Below are 21,020 nucleotides of genomic sequence, written 5' to 3'. Positions count from 1 at the left end.
CCTTGCCAGGAAAAGCAGCCCTAGTTCTGCCCTGGGAGGGTTCCCAGGGTGAGGATGATGTGTGAATCCAAAGCATTTCCAAGGGTCTCCCAGAGTTCATCAGGCAGCTGTGATCTTATGATCCAACTAACCAGGATTAGTTGTTCTTTAAACAAACTAAATGTAGCAGAAATTACTCTTGTGGGACAAATGATCTGTCCATAACAAACACAGATGACGTAAAAAATTAATGTTGTTCTTCATTTCCACAGTGTATACAGAAGAAATTAACTCTTGAGTTCCACAGATGATCAGTCTGTAGCAATTCTTGGCATAAATTTAAAAATAATTATGTTCTAAATGCTGTACACATATTAACTAATTAACCTCACAAAATGTGAAATAGATTTGTAGGCATTAGCATATGCCCTGAAGCATGAGATTTCATTACCTTTACCATCATTTCAGCTTTCAGAATGATAAGTGTGCACAGTAACACAGAACCATGCAAAGGAAAAAGAGGTGGTTACCTGCACCCAGAGCATTTGATTTGAAAATCTTCCAGGAGCTGAAAAATTCCAAAGCTTGAGTGCAAACACAGAAATGAACATTTATGTAAATCCACCGAACACATCACTGGTGCAACTCACGGTAAAAATCTCCAAACAAACCAAAACCCAAAGCCCAGACCATTTCCTTTTGTCAGTCATGATGCAGACCCTGTGCTCGATTTGGAAAGAATAAGATGAGCCATTCACACAGGGAAATGGCTCAGGATAATTCTGATGTAAACCAGAGGGTAAGCAGATCTGTGACTCTGTAATGGTTAAAAGATTAAAGTACAAAGAGCTCCTTAAGTGTGACTCTATTAAAGGAGTAGGAAGTGCTGGCACAGAAAGTGAATGTCAAAGGGAGAAGGTGCACCTTCAAAGCTCCCTCAATGAACTCAAAAATGTAAATTTAAAAAACTTATTAAAATACTAGATTTTATATTAGCATTTATAAAGCACAAGCTCAGAGTCCTTTTCATAATTCTGGTAAATCTCTTTTGCAATTTAATAAAAAAGAGACTCAACATTTGCATTTTAGGAACGACCCAATGGATTTATTTTATAAGATCTGCATGGCAGTTAAAACTGCAACCCTGTGGAAAGTACTTTGATGTTATACAAGGGGAGTTTTTATTACTATGTTATTTCAGAGGTGTAAATGAAGTATTAGGAAATTTAAAAGTTTAAATTATTAGGAAATCACCTGGCAGCTGGTTGGGTAGCTTGGATCTGTTGTTGTGCTCTGACTCTTTTCCATGGTGCAGAGGCTCTTTACCCTTACAGAAAGCTACAGAAAATCTGAAGTGCACCAATAGAATGTGTTGTCTTTGCCCCTGTGTAGAGCAATCCATCTGTGCCACCTCAAACAGACCTATTGAAGGAGCAAAAATGTGCTGCATTTGATGAAAATGAGTCTTTCACTACAGAAATGATTAAAATTCACACCTACCAGTCACAGGATGTGTTAATCAGATTAAGGGAATATCCCATGGGGTGCAGCAGGTTTCAGAGGAACTGACAGCACTCAGACACCCCACAATTCACTGACAGAAACCTCCCAGCAAGGAAAAGAGAGCTCTAAAAGCTGATCCTCAATCAGAAATTCTTCTACCAATGAAATAATTTTGCTTAAATAATTCAAAAATTCAGGCATGATGTCCAGATCCTTTATCCATCCAGCATCACCTTCAAGGTTCCACGAGAAAAACCGAAGTGTGTTTTACACACTGGATTTTCTTATTTTATGCTTGGTATTTTTTTCCACTCAGGAATTGTTTCGTGTACAAAAGTGGCTTCCCAAAGAGACAAGAGGATGACAACTGGAATTGTACCTTTATGAATCTTGATTAGTGAACCTTTCAGCACCATAAAGTCTTTTATTTAGTGAAATTAGCACTGACAGCTATGGATTAGAAGCTATCAGGCATTCTAATATTAAAGAGACACTTCTCTTTATTTCTCTGGAACAAGAATATTTGGCCAGCTCCCTGTTCTTATTAAATTATTAGTGGCATGCTAGTTTATTTCTATATCGGAGTATTTCTTTAAATCAACATACAATAAATACCTATTTACAGGATTTCTTCAAGGTATTTTCACTGCTTCTTCTAAAATAAATTAAAAATTCTTTAATATAAATTAGTTTACTCTTCAAATAATGCTGTTAAAACCAGAGTTGGGTACCAGATCTAGATCCCAGCAAAGCAGCTGTACAATATTCTCTGCTCTCACCCTCTTGCTGTGCACCCTCAGCCATTTCTTACCAGTTATTTATCATCCCCTCATGCAGCAGGTTTTAATTACGTATGAGTGCAGAAAAATCCATCTGTGTGAAAATATAGCTTGAATTGTTCATAATTATGCTTAATGTGAATAAATTATTGATAAACACTCTGACACAAAGATGTGAGGGCAGGTATTTTCTTTAGAAAGTGGCTTTGTGGTAAATACTGCACCAGTGATTACATGATCTGAGATCAGCCCTGTGAAAGCACAGAAAGAAGCAAGAACTGAGAATTTTCAAGGCACTTCCACTAAACATCCTCCCGGGTTAGATCTGGGACACAAAGAGTCACAGCCAAAGATCCAAAGCCTCACTAGACTTGCAGCAGAATTAGAAATTCTTTATTGGGGTGTCATCCAACAAATCAGGGAACTGAGTCCCTTTATTAAACAAATAATTTATTAAACAAATCAATTCCCTTAATTTATCTGAACTTAAGCAAGATCCAGTGCTTTAGCAGCTGACAAACAGAGGTAGGCAGTGGTTTTGCCAGATTCTGCAGTAGATTTGTGAGATGTTTCATGTTAGTGGAAACTCCTTAGAGATCACGTGGGAGCCTGGAAAAATCAGCATTTCTCCCCTTGCACCTCAGCACTAGATAGAGAATGTAACAGTTCCCTCTCTCTCCCTGTTTTGCAAGACAAATAATCTTGAATTTAATTCCAACATGTTTAATAGAAAATATGATCTATTTTGCCCCAAAATGCTTCCTTGTAAGCCAGCATCCTCCTGTGATGATAAAATCAGTATTGGAAGATGGGAGAAGATGAGGGTTGTTTGTTTGATAGAAGGTCTGTGAGTAGAACAGTCAAGATTTGAGATTTGTCTTAAATGGATGCCTCTCTTCTGAGCCAAAATAATGCCAAACTCCAAAATAATGATTTCCACTCTAAAGCAGTTGGGAGAAAAGAATAAAAGCTGATACATATTCACATCAACACTACACTCAATTAGTTGCCCAGTTATTCCTTTTGATACTGAAATACTCCACACAAAACTACAGCAAAACAACATTTTCAAATCCACACTGCTACTCCTTGCTGATTTGATCAATGGGGTTTAAAAATGGTGGTGAAATAGCAGGAATTAGGAGAATTTGAGCTCTGCAGCAGAAGGATGAGCTGCAGGCTTGGGGAAATAGTTATTCTGGGGCAAAAGGTATTGAGGAAATCAGACTTTGGAAAGCAGAAACGCTGGGATAGGATTACCAAGGGAAAATGCTGCACCTGAAAGTGGGAGCCTCCACCTGTTTTTTGGTCCCTCAAGGCAGGGCATTTTTCCATTCTTTTTTGTCACAGCCCTAGTTAAAACACTAGTCAAGACAGTGCATGGAAACATCCAATATTGACTGCATATGATGGAAATTACTGACATTTCCCTCTCCCTCATCATAATATTTCTGCTAAGTTGTGAAAAATATGAATAAAGACATAAATGCATTAAAATGAAATGTATATAGAATTTTAAAGGGTATTATGAGGTTGTTGCAGCAATATCTGTTTGGTAAACAGAAAATGCAGCTGTCTAACAACAGCCATTGAAATGTGTAAGTATCCCAATAAACTCTGCTTCTTGTGGCTGCTGAGGCCAGTTTCAGTTCCCATGGAAACAGATGATGGATTGCCAAAAATGAGATTTGATGTTTTAAAATAATCAGTGATTTGAACTAGTGATTACTATGAAAGTATTGCAGTACCCTCGCAGTGAGGAGGTTTTATGCAGGGAGCAGGGAAGGAACACATGGCAGCTGGCAGGCAGCAGAGATGTTAAAATTCTTGCAAATGGTTGCGGCTGCTGAATGACAACAGCAAATGCAGTTTCTTGAAGAATCATTGAGTAAAATCTAGCAAAACCCCACTTTATAAAGTGAATAGGCTTTGAGGTTTAGAAAAAAATACAAGAAATATTGTAGTATAGCCCTTAGATGCAATGCTTTCAAGTGCTTTTCCTAAACAAGGTCTCCTTTAAACCTCAATTCGGAGAATTCAAGGAGCCAGGTACATATAAGCTTGAAATTGCTGGGTATTTGCTCTCCTGTTATTTCTCAATGACACATTAGGTCCTGATTCTTCAAATAAGCCACAACAAACAGAAATAAAATGCTGGCAATGTTCAGTTTTCCAGAGACTGCAGGGGAGTTCCAGGGGAGTTCCAAGCCTGGGATGGATCAGTGGCAGTACAGGGGGTTTGCTGCGAGTCTAAGTTGAGAAGCTCAGTGAGATTTTTTGGGGAAGAAAGTAAAGAAAAGTGAGGGCCACACTCCTGGGACATTGACAGTCCTGGGAGGTGAGGGAAGGAAGAGATCTCCTCCACCATTTCCACTCCTTATCCATTCCCTTTGCCCTGCTATGGTGAAAAGCAGGTTGATCTATTCCACTCTTCCCCACTCGAGTGGCAGGAATTTAGAGAGAAAAGCAAAGAGAGAATTGAGAGAGGAAAGCAAAGAGAATGAAGCTGAGCAAGCAAGTGATGGTTGTGCTCACCCCAATAAACATTTCCCTTGTCTATGTCTAGAATTGGTCCTTTCATGTAAAACAAGGGATATGTGTAATACATAAAAACAGCCACAGGTGTGTAGTAAGAAATAAAAGGTAGCACTAACAAGGAGCAGTTTTCACACAAATTTTGGCAGAATTCCACTGTTTTCTCACTTCTAATTGCAAGATGCCTTCAAAAGTTTCACCAGAGCAGAAAATGCCTCCTCTCACACAGATGACCCTGACCCATGGGAGAGCAGACAGCACGTTTGCAATGGGTTTAAATTCATTTGGAACCTGTTTGGTGAAGGCCAAGCACAAAGCAGCTCCACTCCCCACTCTGGGCACCCGGGATAAGGCACAGGCTGCCAGCTCCTGCCTCCCTGCAGCACTAATTAATGTAAAACTGCTTCGCATTTGCTCCCATGTAGCAAATTCTTTAAATTCAAGTTGAATACTGTTAACAAAGTAGACTTGATGCAAATCAACCACAAAAGCCACAATATATCCCCAGAGTGCCAGGTTCTGTGGTTTTGGTTTTTTTTTTTCTTCCTGAATCACACAGCAGTTTTCAGTATAAAAGTAAATCTGCCAAAATGAAAGGCTTTTAAAGTATTCCACATAAACCTGTATCTTAAAGCTACAAACTTATATGTCTTAGCACCTTTTCACATCACATAAAAATCCACTGGAATCATGAGGCAAGACAGAATTTGTCCTTTCCTGCATAGAAAGAAAATTAACAATCCTTTGTAGTACAGAGCCAGAAGTACTGACAGATATCTTTTACTTCAGTCAGTTTTGAATAATAAAAGTTGATTGGTAAACATAAGACATTACCTTTTGCTATATTTGATAAAGCACAAGCATTTTTCATCTACTTCCATAAAAGCAGGGATATATGAGGGGCCACAGGAAATAAATTGTTCCCAGGGATTTGTGAACAATTGCCACTTTTTAAGCATAAAGCAATAGTTTTCTTTTGCATATTTGCTCTTAAGAATGACTGCGACACTTTTAAATAGTCTTATCTTGGCTGCATATTAAAATATTTCCATTTGTAGCCAGAGTAGTTCAAAGATTGACAGAAAAATGGCTTTCCACAAAAGCACATTAGTTATTAAAGGATTATATTTATGATTTGTCCCTAATAGTATCTTTAGTTCTGATTAGAAAATGCAGCAGATGCAAAAAGTGAGCCTCAAAATACGATGACAACAAGTCTTCATATTGACCCACCTCTAGATTGAGGATGGTTTTTTAAAAATAGTATATAATTCACTTTCAAAGAGTAATGCTATTAACACTTCTTTCACAGTCCATATTTTCTTTCTCAAAGTACATTTGTCCCCAGAAAGCAACAAACTCATAAATCAATTTCACTGCTAGCTGTGATAAGTAAATCATACTTAGAACAAAAAAGGTTTCCTTCTAGTGACACTTCCATTGCCTTTGTTTTACAAATTCCAAATTTATGATTAATAAGGGTAGTAGCACATAAAATGATTTTGTTCCTTATATGTGATCATCATAGGAAAAACAATATCCAAGAGTCAGATTTTCCTCCTAGACAGTGATCTTTGAAGTTTTATTGAAATTTACAGCTGCTGAAGATTGTCCTGGAAGATACTGTGAGCATCTGAGGCCCATTAAAGCACAATATTAGTTCCAAGCATCCACTTTTTTCTAGCAAAGATATGGATTTTACAGTGCTACCATAATGGCAGCAACTTCCCCTGGCTTATGAAAAAAACATACATTACAAAACCCTCTGTGGTTTGTGGTCCAAATTTGTAATGAAACATATTGGTCAAATCCCAAAATGTGCCTCTCATCTCATCAGCCCGAGTGCCTCTCCTGGGAAGAATCCCCTTCCAAATGAGCCTTGCTAAAAGGCATTTTCTGTGGCAGCAATGTTTTCTTCCTGCTGTCCCTGTCCCAGCTCTGAGGGGCTGAGCTGCTCCCAGCCACCCTGCACTCAGCACCCTGTGGTCCCCAGGTGCCACCTCAGTGTCCTCCCCCTCCATCAAACCAAAGAGCAGCAATCACCCCGGGAAGATGAGAGGTCTGAATACATTAATTGCTGACACATATGTTTGAAACCTGTGGCAAACAAATGATGTGCAGAGAGGAAAGCAGCGAGGCTGGATCCAGACAAGTCGAACAGCTTTGGGAAATAATGCTGGGATGTCTTCCCTGGGGTGCTGCTGTTTCCCTCTGCTGAGCACGGTGATACCCACAGCAGCCCTGACAGACAGTGATGCTCACACAGCCCCTGACAGTGCCAGGACTCCTCAAACTGAGCACTCCAGGAGATGATGGGAGATTTCCCTACAGTCCTTCATACCCATACAGGCCCTGGGGACAACACTGAAACTATTGGAAGATGATTCCTGGTGCTGCCTGTTCCTCAAAACTGAAGCTACTCAGTGCAGAAGTTTGGCTAAATAAATTAATTACAGGGTGGTGGTGATGAATTTTAGTTTAAGGGAATAATTTAATTCTGCCAAATACTCTTCTTTTTCAGGTACAGACCTTAATGTGGAGCCTGTGAAAGGTACATTCAAATAAACCAAATATTATAGGGCTTTTTCACATCTTATTGTTGAGGTGTCACTCCATGACGTTAGCAGACAGAAGATCTGCAAATTTTATTTTTTAAATTATTATAGCTAATACATTGCAGAGATGACAGACTCTGAATTTATTGTTCAGCAATGATAATCATCATGATCTTAATGAAAGTATTATCCAGTGTATGTGAAAAGTAATTATGTGCAACTGACTTAAGTTGTGTGACAGGCTGGTATTTGCAGAGAGATGCTCTGTGCCACTAGAACTGTTCACAGAAAAATGAAGTGGTGTTTGTTTTAAAGTGAAAAATATATACGTGGCACATTAAATCAGCTGCTATCATCAAAGCAAAACCTAATCTAATGCTATTATCAGCCCCAAATTTGATGTATTATTCCTAGATACTTCCATTTTCCTCATATTTTAAAGCCTACTTAGCTACAACTACTTTTTTTTTTTTTTGAGGCTGCCATTAATATATTTACAATTTTACTATAACAAATGTCTAATAAATTTGCACCAGCTTTGCCTATTTGCAAAGTATTGTGAGTGTTCAAAACCACAGCAAGTCAGGGGAGAGTTGCTTGTGCTGAATGTATTTTAATTTCCACGATCTGCCAGCAACTTCAGTCTCTAGGAGTTAATAATGACCAAATGCATCCCATAATGAATTGATCTGAGTGCAAAACACAGATATTAACCTGTGTGTACCTGAAGGCAATGCAATCCAGCATTCCTGCCTAGGGGGATGAGGTGCATTTGTGAAGTCTTTCGGTTCCTCAGGAGTTAATTAAGTGACTAAATGTCCATCCTGCTGAAAGGGACGCCCCAGAAGTGCCTTTATACACCAAAAATGAACTTTCCTGTTTTGTGTCAGACATAATTCCGCTGTCAAAAGACATGAGTTTATATTCATCTAACTGCAGCTTACATGGGGAAGCGCAGTTTCACTGTAAGGAAGTTAATGAAGACAGTAATAATGTCTGCATAGAAGTTTTCTTCTTACAGAAAGTGAATTAAATGAATTGATGGCTGGAATGAACCTTTTCTCTGAAAAATGCTTCACTTAGAGAAAGGTAAAAAACCCTCTAAGAGTACTAAGAATTTAATTCCTCAATGCCAGGAGTGAAAGGCAATTGTAGACCTTGATGGTGCTACTGTCCTTTGTACATCTCCAAGGTACTGTTTGTGCTCGTGTAAAAAAAGTTAAATGTTCTTTGCTTTTAGGCCTGATGAAGTACAGGCAGGCAAAGCAAGCGAAATACTTGATATCCCAGAGCAGCAATTTCTTTTGATGCAGTCACCTTTAGAGAGCTGCTAGTTTTGGTAAGATGTGCAGGGAAACAGGCAAAATCATCCCATCAGTCAAGACCCTGGATAATAGTGCAGCTGTAACTCCACATTTCTCTGCTGGTGTGTTTGGAAATGAATCTGTCTGGGTGTAATGTGAAGTCTCGTCTAGAACGTCTTGGGGAATGTAGAATAATAACAAACACCTCAAACCCTAATTCTTCTCCTTGCTCATTTTCTCTTGTTCTTGATCTTTTAGTCTCCTCTCCAAATCTCCACTTTATACTTTTCTAGCACGTACAGAGCTTCATTCTATTCCAGAAACACCTCTTGAAAATACCAAGCTGAGGCTTTGATGAATGCATAAAAGCCAAAATGAATGTACACCCACACTGCACTAAGCGAGGAGGGGAGGACAGTGACTTTTAGGACTTAAATTTTTAAACACACACCACCATGTCCCACTGACTCTGCTGCACATTTGTTAGTTGCCTTAAGTCATAAACTGTAACAACAACCCCAGGAGTATGTGCAGGCCACTTGCTTCACATTTATGTATTATACAGGGATTTGTTGACTTTACATGCCCACTCATTTAGGAGCAACTTGTCATCCTATTCCTGTTTTTATCTGGAGGCTTTAACAAAATATTACCAACACCATTAGGATGGGTACTAATACTTATTTGCAAATTCCACTTTGAGTAACACCAGCAGTTAAATTAAATAGGGTGTGCACTTTGAAAAAAAATTGCCTGTGTCCCAAAGGAAACTTTCTCCCAGAAAATGTCACAGCCATGCACACTCTCAGAGTAGGATCTAAAAAAAGGTGAAACCAAAGCTATTCACTGATCTTTTCTCCCCCCCTACCCTGAACAACTGACAAGGGCACATAGTGGTAGGAAAAGAAGGGATAGTTTTAAATTAAAAGAGGGTGGATATAGAGAAGAAATCTTTCCTGATGAGGGTGGTGAGGCCCTGGCAAAGGTTGCCCAGAGATGCTGAATAGCTGGCAGGGCCCCTCCCCGTAAGTGTCCTAAATACTGGTACTCAGTGAAATGTCTCAAGAATTTCTTATTTTTTATTCTCAGAACTAGTGTTACTTTTGATCTTTTGTACCTCTCACCTAAGGACAACTCTGTTCCCACATCAGTGAGATGAATCCATGCACACAAACATGAGGATCATTTTTATGGCATAAAAATGGTGCAGAGTTAAACCCATGTAAATTAAGGCTTTTGCATGAGTAAAACTCAACCAACTATTTGAATGAATTTCACCATAACCACCACTGTTCTCCCCATTTTTTGCCCTGTTTATGTCCTCACTTCTCATGCACCACAGCAATGTCACTCCTAGAAATCTTTATTACAGCTGACACGTGAAATTATGGCTGATTGATTCAGCCAAACCATTGTAAGCTTGTTTAAGAGCATTAAAAAAGCTTTATATTGATTTAGCAATACAAGGTACTTTTAATCAGATTAAAGAGCATCGTACAAGGTGGTTGTATCAATTTCCCTGATCAGTTTAGCAGGAGATCCAGTGAGATTGATGCATCAGCCTAACTGGATCACTGGCTAACCTGATCAGGGAAATTGATCCCTCTTGATGCACAGAAAAACGTGTGAAATGCACAACTTGTTCCACAGGTAAGAACCAGCTCCCATAAGATATTTCTCCATTTCTCACAGTTTTATATGCATCCTCTCCACATCTCAGCTTTCCTGTATTTATAGGGCTGCCATATTTACTTCCCAAATTTCACGGACAACAAGATGTGAGTGGATGCTCTCAGGTTTCTCCAGTATTTTGAGACGTACTGCACAGAGTGCTCTGATGATTGGTGAGTGTACCATAAATCTGTCACCTCCTGAACATATCAGACTCACTGTGCACCATCTATCAAACTTCCAAGCAGGCTCACACTTCCAGCATGGGCATTTCAGCTGCAGAAGTACTCAGAGATTCCTACACAGGCCAGACAAATGTCCTCAAGTGTCCCTTTTAGACAAAATTTCTGACCAGGGAAATGGAATTTATATGGAAACCTTGAGGCGTATTTCAGCCCTGCTGTAGCCAGTGTTGCAGTTCTCCCATTTTAAGCAGGACCACAGTTACAGGTCATTTTACCCCAGCAATCCCATGGGGGTAAGGGCAAGAGGAAAGCACAGCAGGTGAAAATCAGGATCTTTATATTAACAATACATGGCATACACAGCTCTACTTGCAATTTTCCCAAACTGTAAGAGAACTCAGGCAAATCTCATTGTCAGGCACTGCAGGCTTGCCTTGGTCACTCTGCTCTGTTCCCTGTAAGGGCTCCCAGGGAACTCTCAGGTATCAGGATATCAAGGCCTTGTCACTACCTGCAAATTCCTGATTTGTGTATTCTCAGCATCGCCAACACAAAATTTTTAATGTAGCACAAGTGGGGGAAGTAGATCCTTAATGGTTAATAACTCAGGATTTGTCACTTAGCTCCCTTCAAGAGATTGCCCAGGAACCTATTGTTTCATCTTCCAGCTGTTTCCCATCAAATTGCTATTAAATTATTCATAACTTATTACATTGTTTCTTCACATCCCTGCAATGCTAATTTTAACAGTTTCAAAGCTACTCTAATACCAGCTTTCATATTTCAAAAAGGCACATAGCAGCAAAATATACTGTACAGATTAGCAAAATTCAAATTTAAGAGAAGCTTTCCCTTTCTAATATGAACTCTAAAGCACTCCTGGAACACAGCAATATCCCATTACCATCATTTGCTAGCACATCTATCCCTTTGAACACATGAAAATGTAATGCACAGTTAAAAACTAACCAGCAACATTCCTGGCATTTCAACAGCATTCTAATAAATGAGACAAGATTTAATCCCCATTTTTCAATGTTACAGCCAGGCCCTTCAGTCTCTGAAACTGTGCAGATAAAAACATGTGGTGGCTTCATAACTGTTTCAGAAAAGGATAAATGAGCACACCTTGAGATAATAACTAATCAAAATGCAAGTACTGTGTCATTAGGGGTGAGCTGTTAATTAGTAAAAAATAAATAAAATTGTCATTGTTGGCAAAAAAAATGAAAAGAATAACCAATATCTAGAATTTTATTGTGAGGAAAATAGAACTAAGCATAACTCTGCAACAAATCCCACAGATTCATGTTTTAAAAGAAAAAAACCCTCAGAATTCATTAAGTTAGTGCACTCAAGTAAACGTAATTGAGAGATGAACGTTCCTTTTTCCAAAATGTATCATGGAAATGAATAGCGTGAAGGAAGCTCAGGCATTCTGCACATCCAGCCCCTTATGCTGCACCAGGACCATTAAAACCACATGAATTATTTTGTCAAACTGCTTCAGAAGTTCAGAGACAGTCTTAAAATAGTAATTTATCTCAAACTTAGTACGAACACGACTACTTTATTCTCTTTAAACCTTAATTAGTGTACTTAAAATGTAAGCTGTGTTATCAAATATAATTAATCATATTTTAGGGTGGGTGTATTTTGAGCTTTAAATTGACTTACATTCTGCTGCTTGGTATAATCTTGTGCCCGTCTCTAAACCACGTCACTTGGGGCCTCGGGTGGCTGAGGATGTGTGGGAAGTTCAGAACAGCAGCTTGGCCTTCAGTCACTGTTTTTCTCTGGTCTGAACCCATGAAATCTCCCATGTCTGCAAAAAATAAAAAAAAAAAATTAAAAAGAGAAGTTTTGCCTTTCTCCCCATTTCTTTTCAGGAGACAGGGAAATCACTGTGTTTCCCACCAATCACTGGCACTGATAATTACTCAAGGGACACTATGGATCACAGGACAGTTTGGAATTTGGGGATTTTGGATTACAGAGGCAGATGAAGGAAAGCCCAGTGCTGCTGGTGCGCCCTGTGTTCTTGGGCAATAACTGAGGGCTTTTATTGAAAATGACATTTTAATGGAGGTTTGTTTGCTTTGGTTTTGCACTTGGTTGGGGTTTTTTTTTCAGACAAATCCTTAACAATAAAAAGGAAACCCCTGCAATTCAAAGGGATGCTCATGGTGTATATAAATATGTCAATTTTTGGGTCATCTTTCTGGTTTTTATGCACAGCTCCACAAACAGACAAGCAGCTCTTCCACTGCTGCCAGGCCAACAGAGAGTCAGAGCTAGGCAAGGATCCCAAAATGATCCTGGAATCCCAAGGTCATGCTGGGGGCTATCAGCTCTTCTGACACAACATTTCAGTGTCAATAATGCATCCCTAGTGTCAGAGAGCAGCTTTTAACATAAGTTTTAATGGAAGAAATGATACTACCCTTACGAACCCCTGCCTCTCCAGGATTTATTTCACAGTCAAGTTCAGGTATCTGGGGAGAATTTGGAGAAACTCAAGTGAGTGTTTTTTTCTTGTTTTTCCTTTGCCTTTTGTACTGCATTCTTATCCATTAAAATGAACAGGGCTGTAGGCTCTTTCTTCTTCACCCTCCAAAGAACTTCTCTGCATTTTAATTTGATTTAAACTAGGAAACTGACACACACACAACAGAGAACTATTCCAGCTTCTGTCACTGAATTCCATTTTTTTAAGGACAACAGGGTTCTCTACAAGTTCTGTGCTGCAGAGAAGGATGCAAAGGGCACAGAAAAGAAATGACTGCTATCAGATCTGTGAATGGCAGGAGATGAGAAGAGACAGAGCAAGAGCAGAAATTAAAAACACATGGTAATTTAAAGAAGCTTTAATCATCTTTGTGATTTTCAAGTTATTTATTCAGACATAATCAGCATTGTACTTCCTCTGCTGCTCCAGATTCCTTATAACTGTAATCAGATCAGCTACTTGAAAAGAGATTTCAAACTGTGGAGGTGGATCTAATTAACTTCACTGTCGTATGATTATTTTAGTTTTCACAATACAGGAGTTTTAAAGCCCATCCTGTAATTAAGATTTACTCAGCAGTTTTCTCATAAATATCTGTTCCCATTCAGTTAAGTAATATGTTAGCATGTGTTGAGAATATTTTTTAAATTATTTAACAAGTTCCCTGCTACTTCAGATATCTAGGACATGGAAAATACCTCAGATCTTTCTCAGTGCCATTATAATTACACCTTTCAATTCTTCACCGGAGATCTTGAGCTGTATTGGGAAGCATCCTCTACTCACTGGCAAAAACAGATAATTTCTGAATCCTTCTGAGTTAAAAGACTAACATTTCAATTCCCATAAGTTTTGATGAGTGGCTAAGATGACTTTAGGAACCCCTTGGAACACTGCTTTCTGATATGTTTTGAAGAATAACCAAAAAGCAATATATGATAAAATATTAGGAACATCATGACATCCACACAGCTTAAATCAATTAATTTAAATCAAAACCATTAAAACACAGACAACAATCACATGGCATCAGTAACTACCCTGAGTGAAGGGGAAAGAGGATATTTAAAACTTGTAGAACACTTTAATCTGCAGGAATAAAGTGCAAATCTGACTGGCAATTTCATTACAGAAGCCATTGATGTCACAAAGGCTCAAGACCAAAGATCTCCCAAGTCACACAGGATCTGGTTTGCTTTGCCTCAGTGTCTTTATCAGTGAAAAGAAATGAATAGATGAATTAATACACAGACTGCTTAATTCAGACAGACTTAAGAGAGAGCCTTTTAGCCTCGTTCAGCAATGCAGATCTACAAATTAAATGGGGGGAAAACTAAAACTGAAGAAGAGTAAGCATTTGCACTTCTTACTCTCTCCAGAACAGCCAAACACGCACAAACCAGCCTGGAGAGACAAAACTCTGCACTGCAAACCTTCCCCCCCTTCAGAGGGGAATAAAGCTGTCATTTCAGGAGACAGAATTCTTCAATAGCAGCAGCAGCATCAAGGAAAAGCATTCCTGTGTCTCCTTCTCACTATTGTTCCCACCAGGACTTCCTCAGGAATTGCTCCCTGCACTGTGCCAGCACAACTGCTTGCACAGCTGGGTAGGGAGCTGGGCAGGGAGGAGCTGGGAGACAACTTTAACGGCCCAACAAAAGAACTGTTGCTCTTTTAGAAATTTTGGAGAAGTCTCCCAGCCCACAGCTGCTCAAAAACATTTTTCTGCTGAGCCTGAAGGGGAGTGAGCTCCACTGCAACCCAGGATGGGAATGATTAGTGGGATGCAGGAGAAAATGGGCACATTTTCCCCTGGGACTGCTACCAAAGTCTTTGTCCCCTGAAACCACACCTGGAGATGCAACTCCAGAGGCATCCAGGCTCCTCCAAAGGCTCAGTGCTGCACAAGAAGAGGCACCTCACCCTCCCCTTCCCCTCTAAACCCCTGCTCACCCCAGACCTCACTCAAGGTTCTGTTCACTCACAGCAGCTTGCAGTACATCCTCTGTGACCTGACAGAATTCACTAAAACTGCAGAGGAATATTTGGAAAAATACTTGCAAGAGTCTGAGCCAGGTCAGAGTGAGCCCATGGTCAGTAGACAGCAGGGGCACAGGGCTGGCGAAGTCAGGGAAGGAAAACTCCATTTTAGCAGCAGTTTATTTTTACTTTAGCTCCCAGCAGCTCTGAAACAATAGGGAGACCAAACATCAAATAACTGATATCACTGACATTACAGATAAAGTAACAAAATCTACTGTAATGCAGTAAACTGATGAACATGATACCAGAACTTACATAATACTATTTGAAACTGGTTTTATTTTAAAACACAGGAAATTCCATTTAATCCCCCTCACTGACATACTGATTAACTTGAATCAGTACCTTCAAATTTGGTATCTAATAAATAATTCAATTTCTCTAAATTCTGCTTATGAAGTGACATTTACTACTACTGAATTTCCAGTTACTGACCCTGATGAGAAATTTGATCCATGTATGACACTTTTTAGGCACAGCACACAAATCTGTCACTTTTAAAATTTTTTTTATGCTTTTACTTTGGAAAAAGAATTAGGGCTAATCTCGTTATTATTTCCAAAGTTACTTGAATTGTATTTTCTATATGTTAACTGAAGAAAAAGGAAATCAAGGGTACGTGATCATTTCTTATGTCACTTTCATTAGCACGAACACCTGAGAAAACTAACTTAACCTTTCCAAATGGCAGTTGGGTTTCAAAAATTCTGCAAAGTCCAAACTGAAGTGAGGCAAACATTGCACCTTCAAAAAGGTGTTGAGAACAGAATTTTAAGGTTTTGTTGTAAAACTGCTGATTTTGTACCACAAGGATTATGATGTGAAATCTTCCTGGTGCTATCCCCACCATCCCTTCCCTTCCAGATGCTGCTGCTTTCCTCTAAACTTTTTGTTGTTGCTGTAGCTGTTGTTTTGGTAGTTTTGATAGTTTTGTGCATGGCCTTCCTTAATTCCATAAGGTGTAACAGTTCTCTCATGCTACAGACATCTCCAAACAATCTCATTTTCATGGCTTTGAACAGCTCAAAGACTGTGCTGCACTGCTCTAAGCTGCTTCCAGATGAAGAATGAAATCCTTATGAGGCAGTAAGTGAAAAATTTGTTAAGTCTGATATTTAATACCAGTTCAGACTGACAAATCTCATCATACATCAGGTTTTTACCCAAAAAGAAGCTAAAGAGTTCCAGAGTTACCCCCTCTCAGACATACATGCCACTTGGACTTGAGATCTCCTCTGCAGCAGTGCCCCCATCCTGTTCCTCACGATGCACTGGTAGAAGCCAGCGTCAGCTCTCTGCAGAGCTGGGATGATGTACCTGCAGGGCAAAGGGCACAATTAGAGAGCACTTCTTCCTGGTTTATACTTTGTCTTAAATGCTTATTGTATTTTTTCTTACAAACAGCATTCTTGTGTAATCTCAGGTCTTTGGTTACAGTATTGTCTGTTATACACAGATTTTTAAAAAACAGCTGACACGAAATGCATGAAAATACCTTTCAGTCTTCACTTCTGCATATGATAAATGCCAAGTATATCAAAAATTCACATGAAAGATGGACTTAATTTTTTTCCCCTAGTTTTCTCTACCTTCATTCATAAGGCAAAGCAGGTAATTAGTTCAGAGAAGCCACAAGAAGCTTAACTGTAGGCATTAGGAAGACTTGCAAGAAGTATCAAAGCTTTCCAATGAAAGCTCCACTGTGTGACCACTGAAATTCAGAGGAATCCTGGAAGTGCCACCTTGTGCTGTACCCTGTGTTTGCTCTGCCCTTCAAACAGACACTCAGTCCACTAATCTCACCTTCCTCATTCAGCTACATCTGATTGCTCAACATGAAAATGAGCTGATAGGCACAGTTTTAATGGGAATAAAACACATGAATAATAGAGATAATCCTGCATTAAACAAACATTAATCACAAGTGCATATTCCCCCAGTCACCTTCAGGAGATATTATGGCAGGATTAATGAAAGTCTTTATGGAAGATAAGGAAAACTGCTGAATTTTAATCTTCAAAATTTAATTCCACTAAAAGAAAACATTTCTTCTTAGACTCAAATATATTGTACACACCCACGTGCAGAGCTTAATGCCTGAACAGAATCAGGGAGCATAAAACAAAGGAGGCAGAAGATTCTGGTGTCATCACAAAATACACCCCAGCAATTGGGTTACACCAGCAAACACAGGGGACCAAACCAGAGCCCAACACGGTGGGCAAGCTTTACACATCCCTGGGGTGTCCAGGAGCCCCTGGCTGCCCATGGATACGTGCTGTGACTGCTGTGACCTCCTCAGGTCACCGCTGTGACCTCCCCAGCAGCCACCGGCACATTCCCTGCCGTGGCTGTGGCAGCTGGCACCAGGAAGAAAAGGAAGATTCCAACCTGTGCTCTTTATGGGAGTCACAGCAACTCCAGGACACAAATAATGACTCTGAAGCAGGAATGTTGTTTCCTCTTGCCTAACGAGCCTCACCATGGGGAATGGAGTGAGAGAGCAGGTGAAAACATAAGGCAGAGGAGAGAAATCAATAGGACAAGAGGCTTCTCTAGTTCCTTATAAAATCATTTCCTTCTCTGCCAGGAAGAAGATTGTTGTGAAACATCATTATAACAAAAAAAAAAAAAAAAAAAAAACCCCAAAAAAAACCAAAACAAAACAAAACAAAAAAACAAACAAAAAAAAAAAAAACAAAAAAACAAAAAAAAAAACCAAACAAAAAACCTGAAGATTTTGACAAATACTGAAAATTAATTTTTACAGTTCTTTTTACCCAACAGGGTAAACATCAACAATCTTTCTTTCTCCCATAAAGATTTAGTGTCCTACTTGACTAATACCTTGTCTATTAAATAAAGCCAAAATTAAAGACCTCTTTCCTGAGTATTCATCTGTACTAGGACAGTAATGCAGAGTTAGTTTTGCTGCCACCAGGACAAAACAAATCAATTAGATCAGAAGTGTCCTACTTTGGTTTTCTTTTCTGACTTATTAAAGTTTCAGCAGGAAACATTCTTAACATGTTGCCTGAAGAAATGAAAATCTTTTAAAAATTTACAATGGAAATCCCATCTACTTTGGAAATTCCAAGGCAGCCAAAACCTAGAGCAGCTGGATTCTCAGTGGACCTACTGGGTATAATGTGCAGGTACAGCAAGCAAAATTAGAAGAATAAAATAACAAATGTGGAAAAAAGAGATAGGACGTGTTAATACTGTTTGAGACGAACTTGAAAATTGCAAACCTGGGCAAGGGATAAATATTAATGGAATTTCTGATTCTATGTTTACAATTTTAAACAGTCTTTATGCACCTCATATGTCTTATTAGAGTTTTAAAACCTACTTTTCTATTGACCTAACAGCCTTGATACTGCTTTTTGTGCTATGCTTTTCCCATTCCACTTGTTTTCTGACTGGCAGGAAGGGATATAAATAGGCTTTCTAACTTCTAAACAAGACTTTCTTCCCCAGAATGAACTGAAATTGAAGGTTAATACAATTCCTTACAGTGACAAGACAGAATTTTGCTTTCTTTTTGTCTACGCTCAAATTTGAAGACAGATCTTCCCATTGTAGAGATGCCAGGAGGCTCCTTGAGGTTCCTGCAAGGACTTTGGAAAGTCAGCCCCGACTTTTCCCTCAGTTTGAAAGGCACAGCCAAGCAGAACCTGGAGTTTGGGAAGGTTCTGCAGAGAGATGGGAAGTGACAAGCGGAAAAGAAAGCTTCAAGGGGAGTCTCCCCGAGCCTGATGTGCTCCATCACCCCTCTGCAAAGAGCTCCAGGAGGGAGTGGCATCAGTCACCTAAGGAGAAATCCCAGCCAACACTTACAGTTCACATCTAATCTAAAATTTAAACCCTCATTTTAATTTTAAATGCCCTTGGAGTTGAAAGTGAAGCTATAGGCTATGGGATTTAATAGTCATAATTATGGATACAGAATTAAAGCTAAGTGTATTTTATTAGATATTCATGTTACTTTTTATCTACTCAAGCTTTTTAACAAAAGACTTATGGATCAACTGATCTAACTTTTAGAATACAGAAGCAAAACTGAAATGTGTCCATTGTTAAAAACATAATAATCAGATACTTTTAAGTAATTTAGTTGAAAGTGTATGGCTGCTTAGACATGACCTTAGTTTCTTAAATTCCAATAAATCAATATCTTGCGGCCACAAAAGCAAATATGACAAACACACCTGGTCCAGAACTTAATTCAAAAGAAAACAAAGGGAAAAAAAAAAAAAAGAAAACAGAAAAAAAACACTGCCTGAACTTTAAAGTCTCTTAACTTATAGACATGACCAAAATTGGTCCTGCAGTCAGCAGCATCGATTTGTTTTCATAAGGTGGATCTCAGATCACAAAGAATTGATAAGGCTGTTTTATAAATACTTAACACAAAGTGGTGTATGCACAGTCACTGTGAAAGCCAGGCTGTGCACACAGCCGGCCTCGTTAGACAAAGAGGAGCTGCTCACTCAGGGTCACCAGTGTCACAATGCAAAGGCTCCAGTTAGTTCTTTACTCACTTGGGCTGTTATAATAATATATTTTCAGCCTGTTACAATATAGACATTACTTTAACTGAGACACACTAAGTAATATCAATTACCAAAAACTCTTTGATTGATGATTCAAATTGCAGCAGAAGTCACTTACTCAGGAAGATTCGTGCATTTAAACAGGCTATTTACCCAAGAGAACTGCACAGCAAACTGTTATGGGGTCAAAGGTTAAATTCTGCAACCACAATTTTTATGTCTGAGCATATCTCTTCCTTGCTTTCATTCATCCTAATGCACCTATGCCTTTTTTTTGGAAGCTTAAAGCTTTGCATTTCTACAGAATCGAAATCCTGTTTAGCTGATCTCTGGCTGTGGTGTAGCAGTAGGGATGTAATTTCTAAATTAATATTTTCTATCAATATCATTATCATAAACCAGCAGCTTCCTCTATGCCAGATCTTTTAATAAGAAATAGAAATAAGAATATAAAAAAATGCAGAATTAATAAATATGGTTTGGATCATGACCTGACATTCACAGGAACAAATTAAATGCAATATAAGAAACAAGGGACTGACTGCAGGTATGTGCACATACAGCTTGGGAAAGGTGTTCCAATAACTGACTCACACTGCCATACACAGTAAAATTCCAATTTTGTATTGGGATGTCCACTTGTTTAAGAAATACCACGGCACTCAGGTCTTACTTCAAAATGTCACACATTCTTACTCAGGTTTCTCCTAATACCATGAAATGTCAACTCCCAGTGCCTAGCACACCTACAGGGCTGGAGTTCTAACCTCTGCTTGCTGTTCATTCCACGTTCATGTGTTTGTCCCCCACACCATTTTTCCTCCCACTCTCTCAGCATCTCACACGGTCAAGGCTGCTCCCAGCTCCTTCTACCCAGCCACTGCAACTGACTCTGCTGCTGTTGATCAAAAAAAGTGGCATTTGCACAAAGCCATACTCAAACATTCTGTGATTTGTTGTGCTATTAGAGATCTTTTCATTTTCTAGAAAGCATTCACAAATCTCCTCTTTATGTGCGTGTGGCTCATAATCCACATCCCAAAAGCTTGAAAGCACCAACCATGAATAGATGCAGGGGCTCAGGAATAAGAGGGCTCGTCCAAATCAAGTCTTGCATTTCTAGGTAACTTCATATAGAGCTAAGTGCTTGGGTTCAAACAGTTGCTAAATACTTGAAACGCTAAATGACCCCTGCAAGTTTTAAAAAGTTATTTAAGGGACTCTTTTCCCCTACTGCTCTGTAAATGTAAATAATATCAAAAGCATAATATCAAAAACAGAGTGCTAGGTTACAATTTTGAAAATCTTTGAGAAAAGTAATTATGTATTACTTTGTGTAACAATGTAGAACTTTATAGCATTATCTGCATACCAATTTATGCTGTAATTTCTATCTATAGT

At 39.0% G+C, this 21,020-nt stretch overlaps 1 protein-coding gene across 1 annotated transcript in view; it reads right to left on the bottom strand.

The window, feature by feature from the left end:
* The window catches only part of SDK1 (sidekick cell adhesion molecule 1), a 383,801-nt gene that overhangs the window by 253,405 nt on the left and 109,376 nt on the right, over positions 1-21,020 (bottom strand). Inside the window, exons 3-4 of the mRNA XM_053957811.1 lie at positions 16,274-16,380; positions 12,189-12,336 (exon numbers count right to left, since the gene is read on the bottom strand). Coding sequence (XP_053813786.1) covers positions 12,189-12,336; positions 16,274-16,380 — 255 coding nt within the window. The remainder of the gene's footprint in view (positions 1-12,188; positions 12,337-16,273; positions 16,381-21,020) is intronic.

Source organism: Vidua chalybeata, chromosome 16 (genome assembly GCF_026979565.1).
Source record: "Vidua chalybeata isolate OUT-0048 chromosome 16, bVidCha1 merged haplotype, whole genome shotgun sequence".
In the NCBI taxonomy this organism is placed as follows: Eukaryota; Metazoa; Chordata; class Aves; order Passeriformes; family Viduidae; genus Vidua; species Vidua chalybeata.
This window is presented reverse-complemented; position numbering and strand designations above follow the sequence as displayed.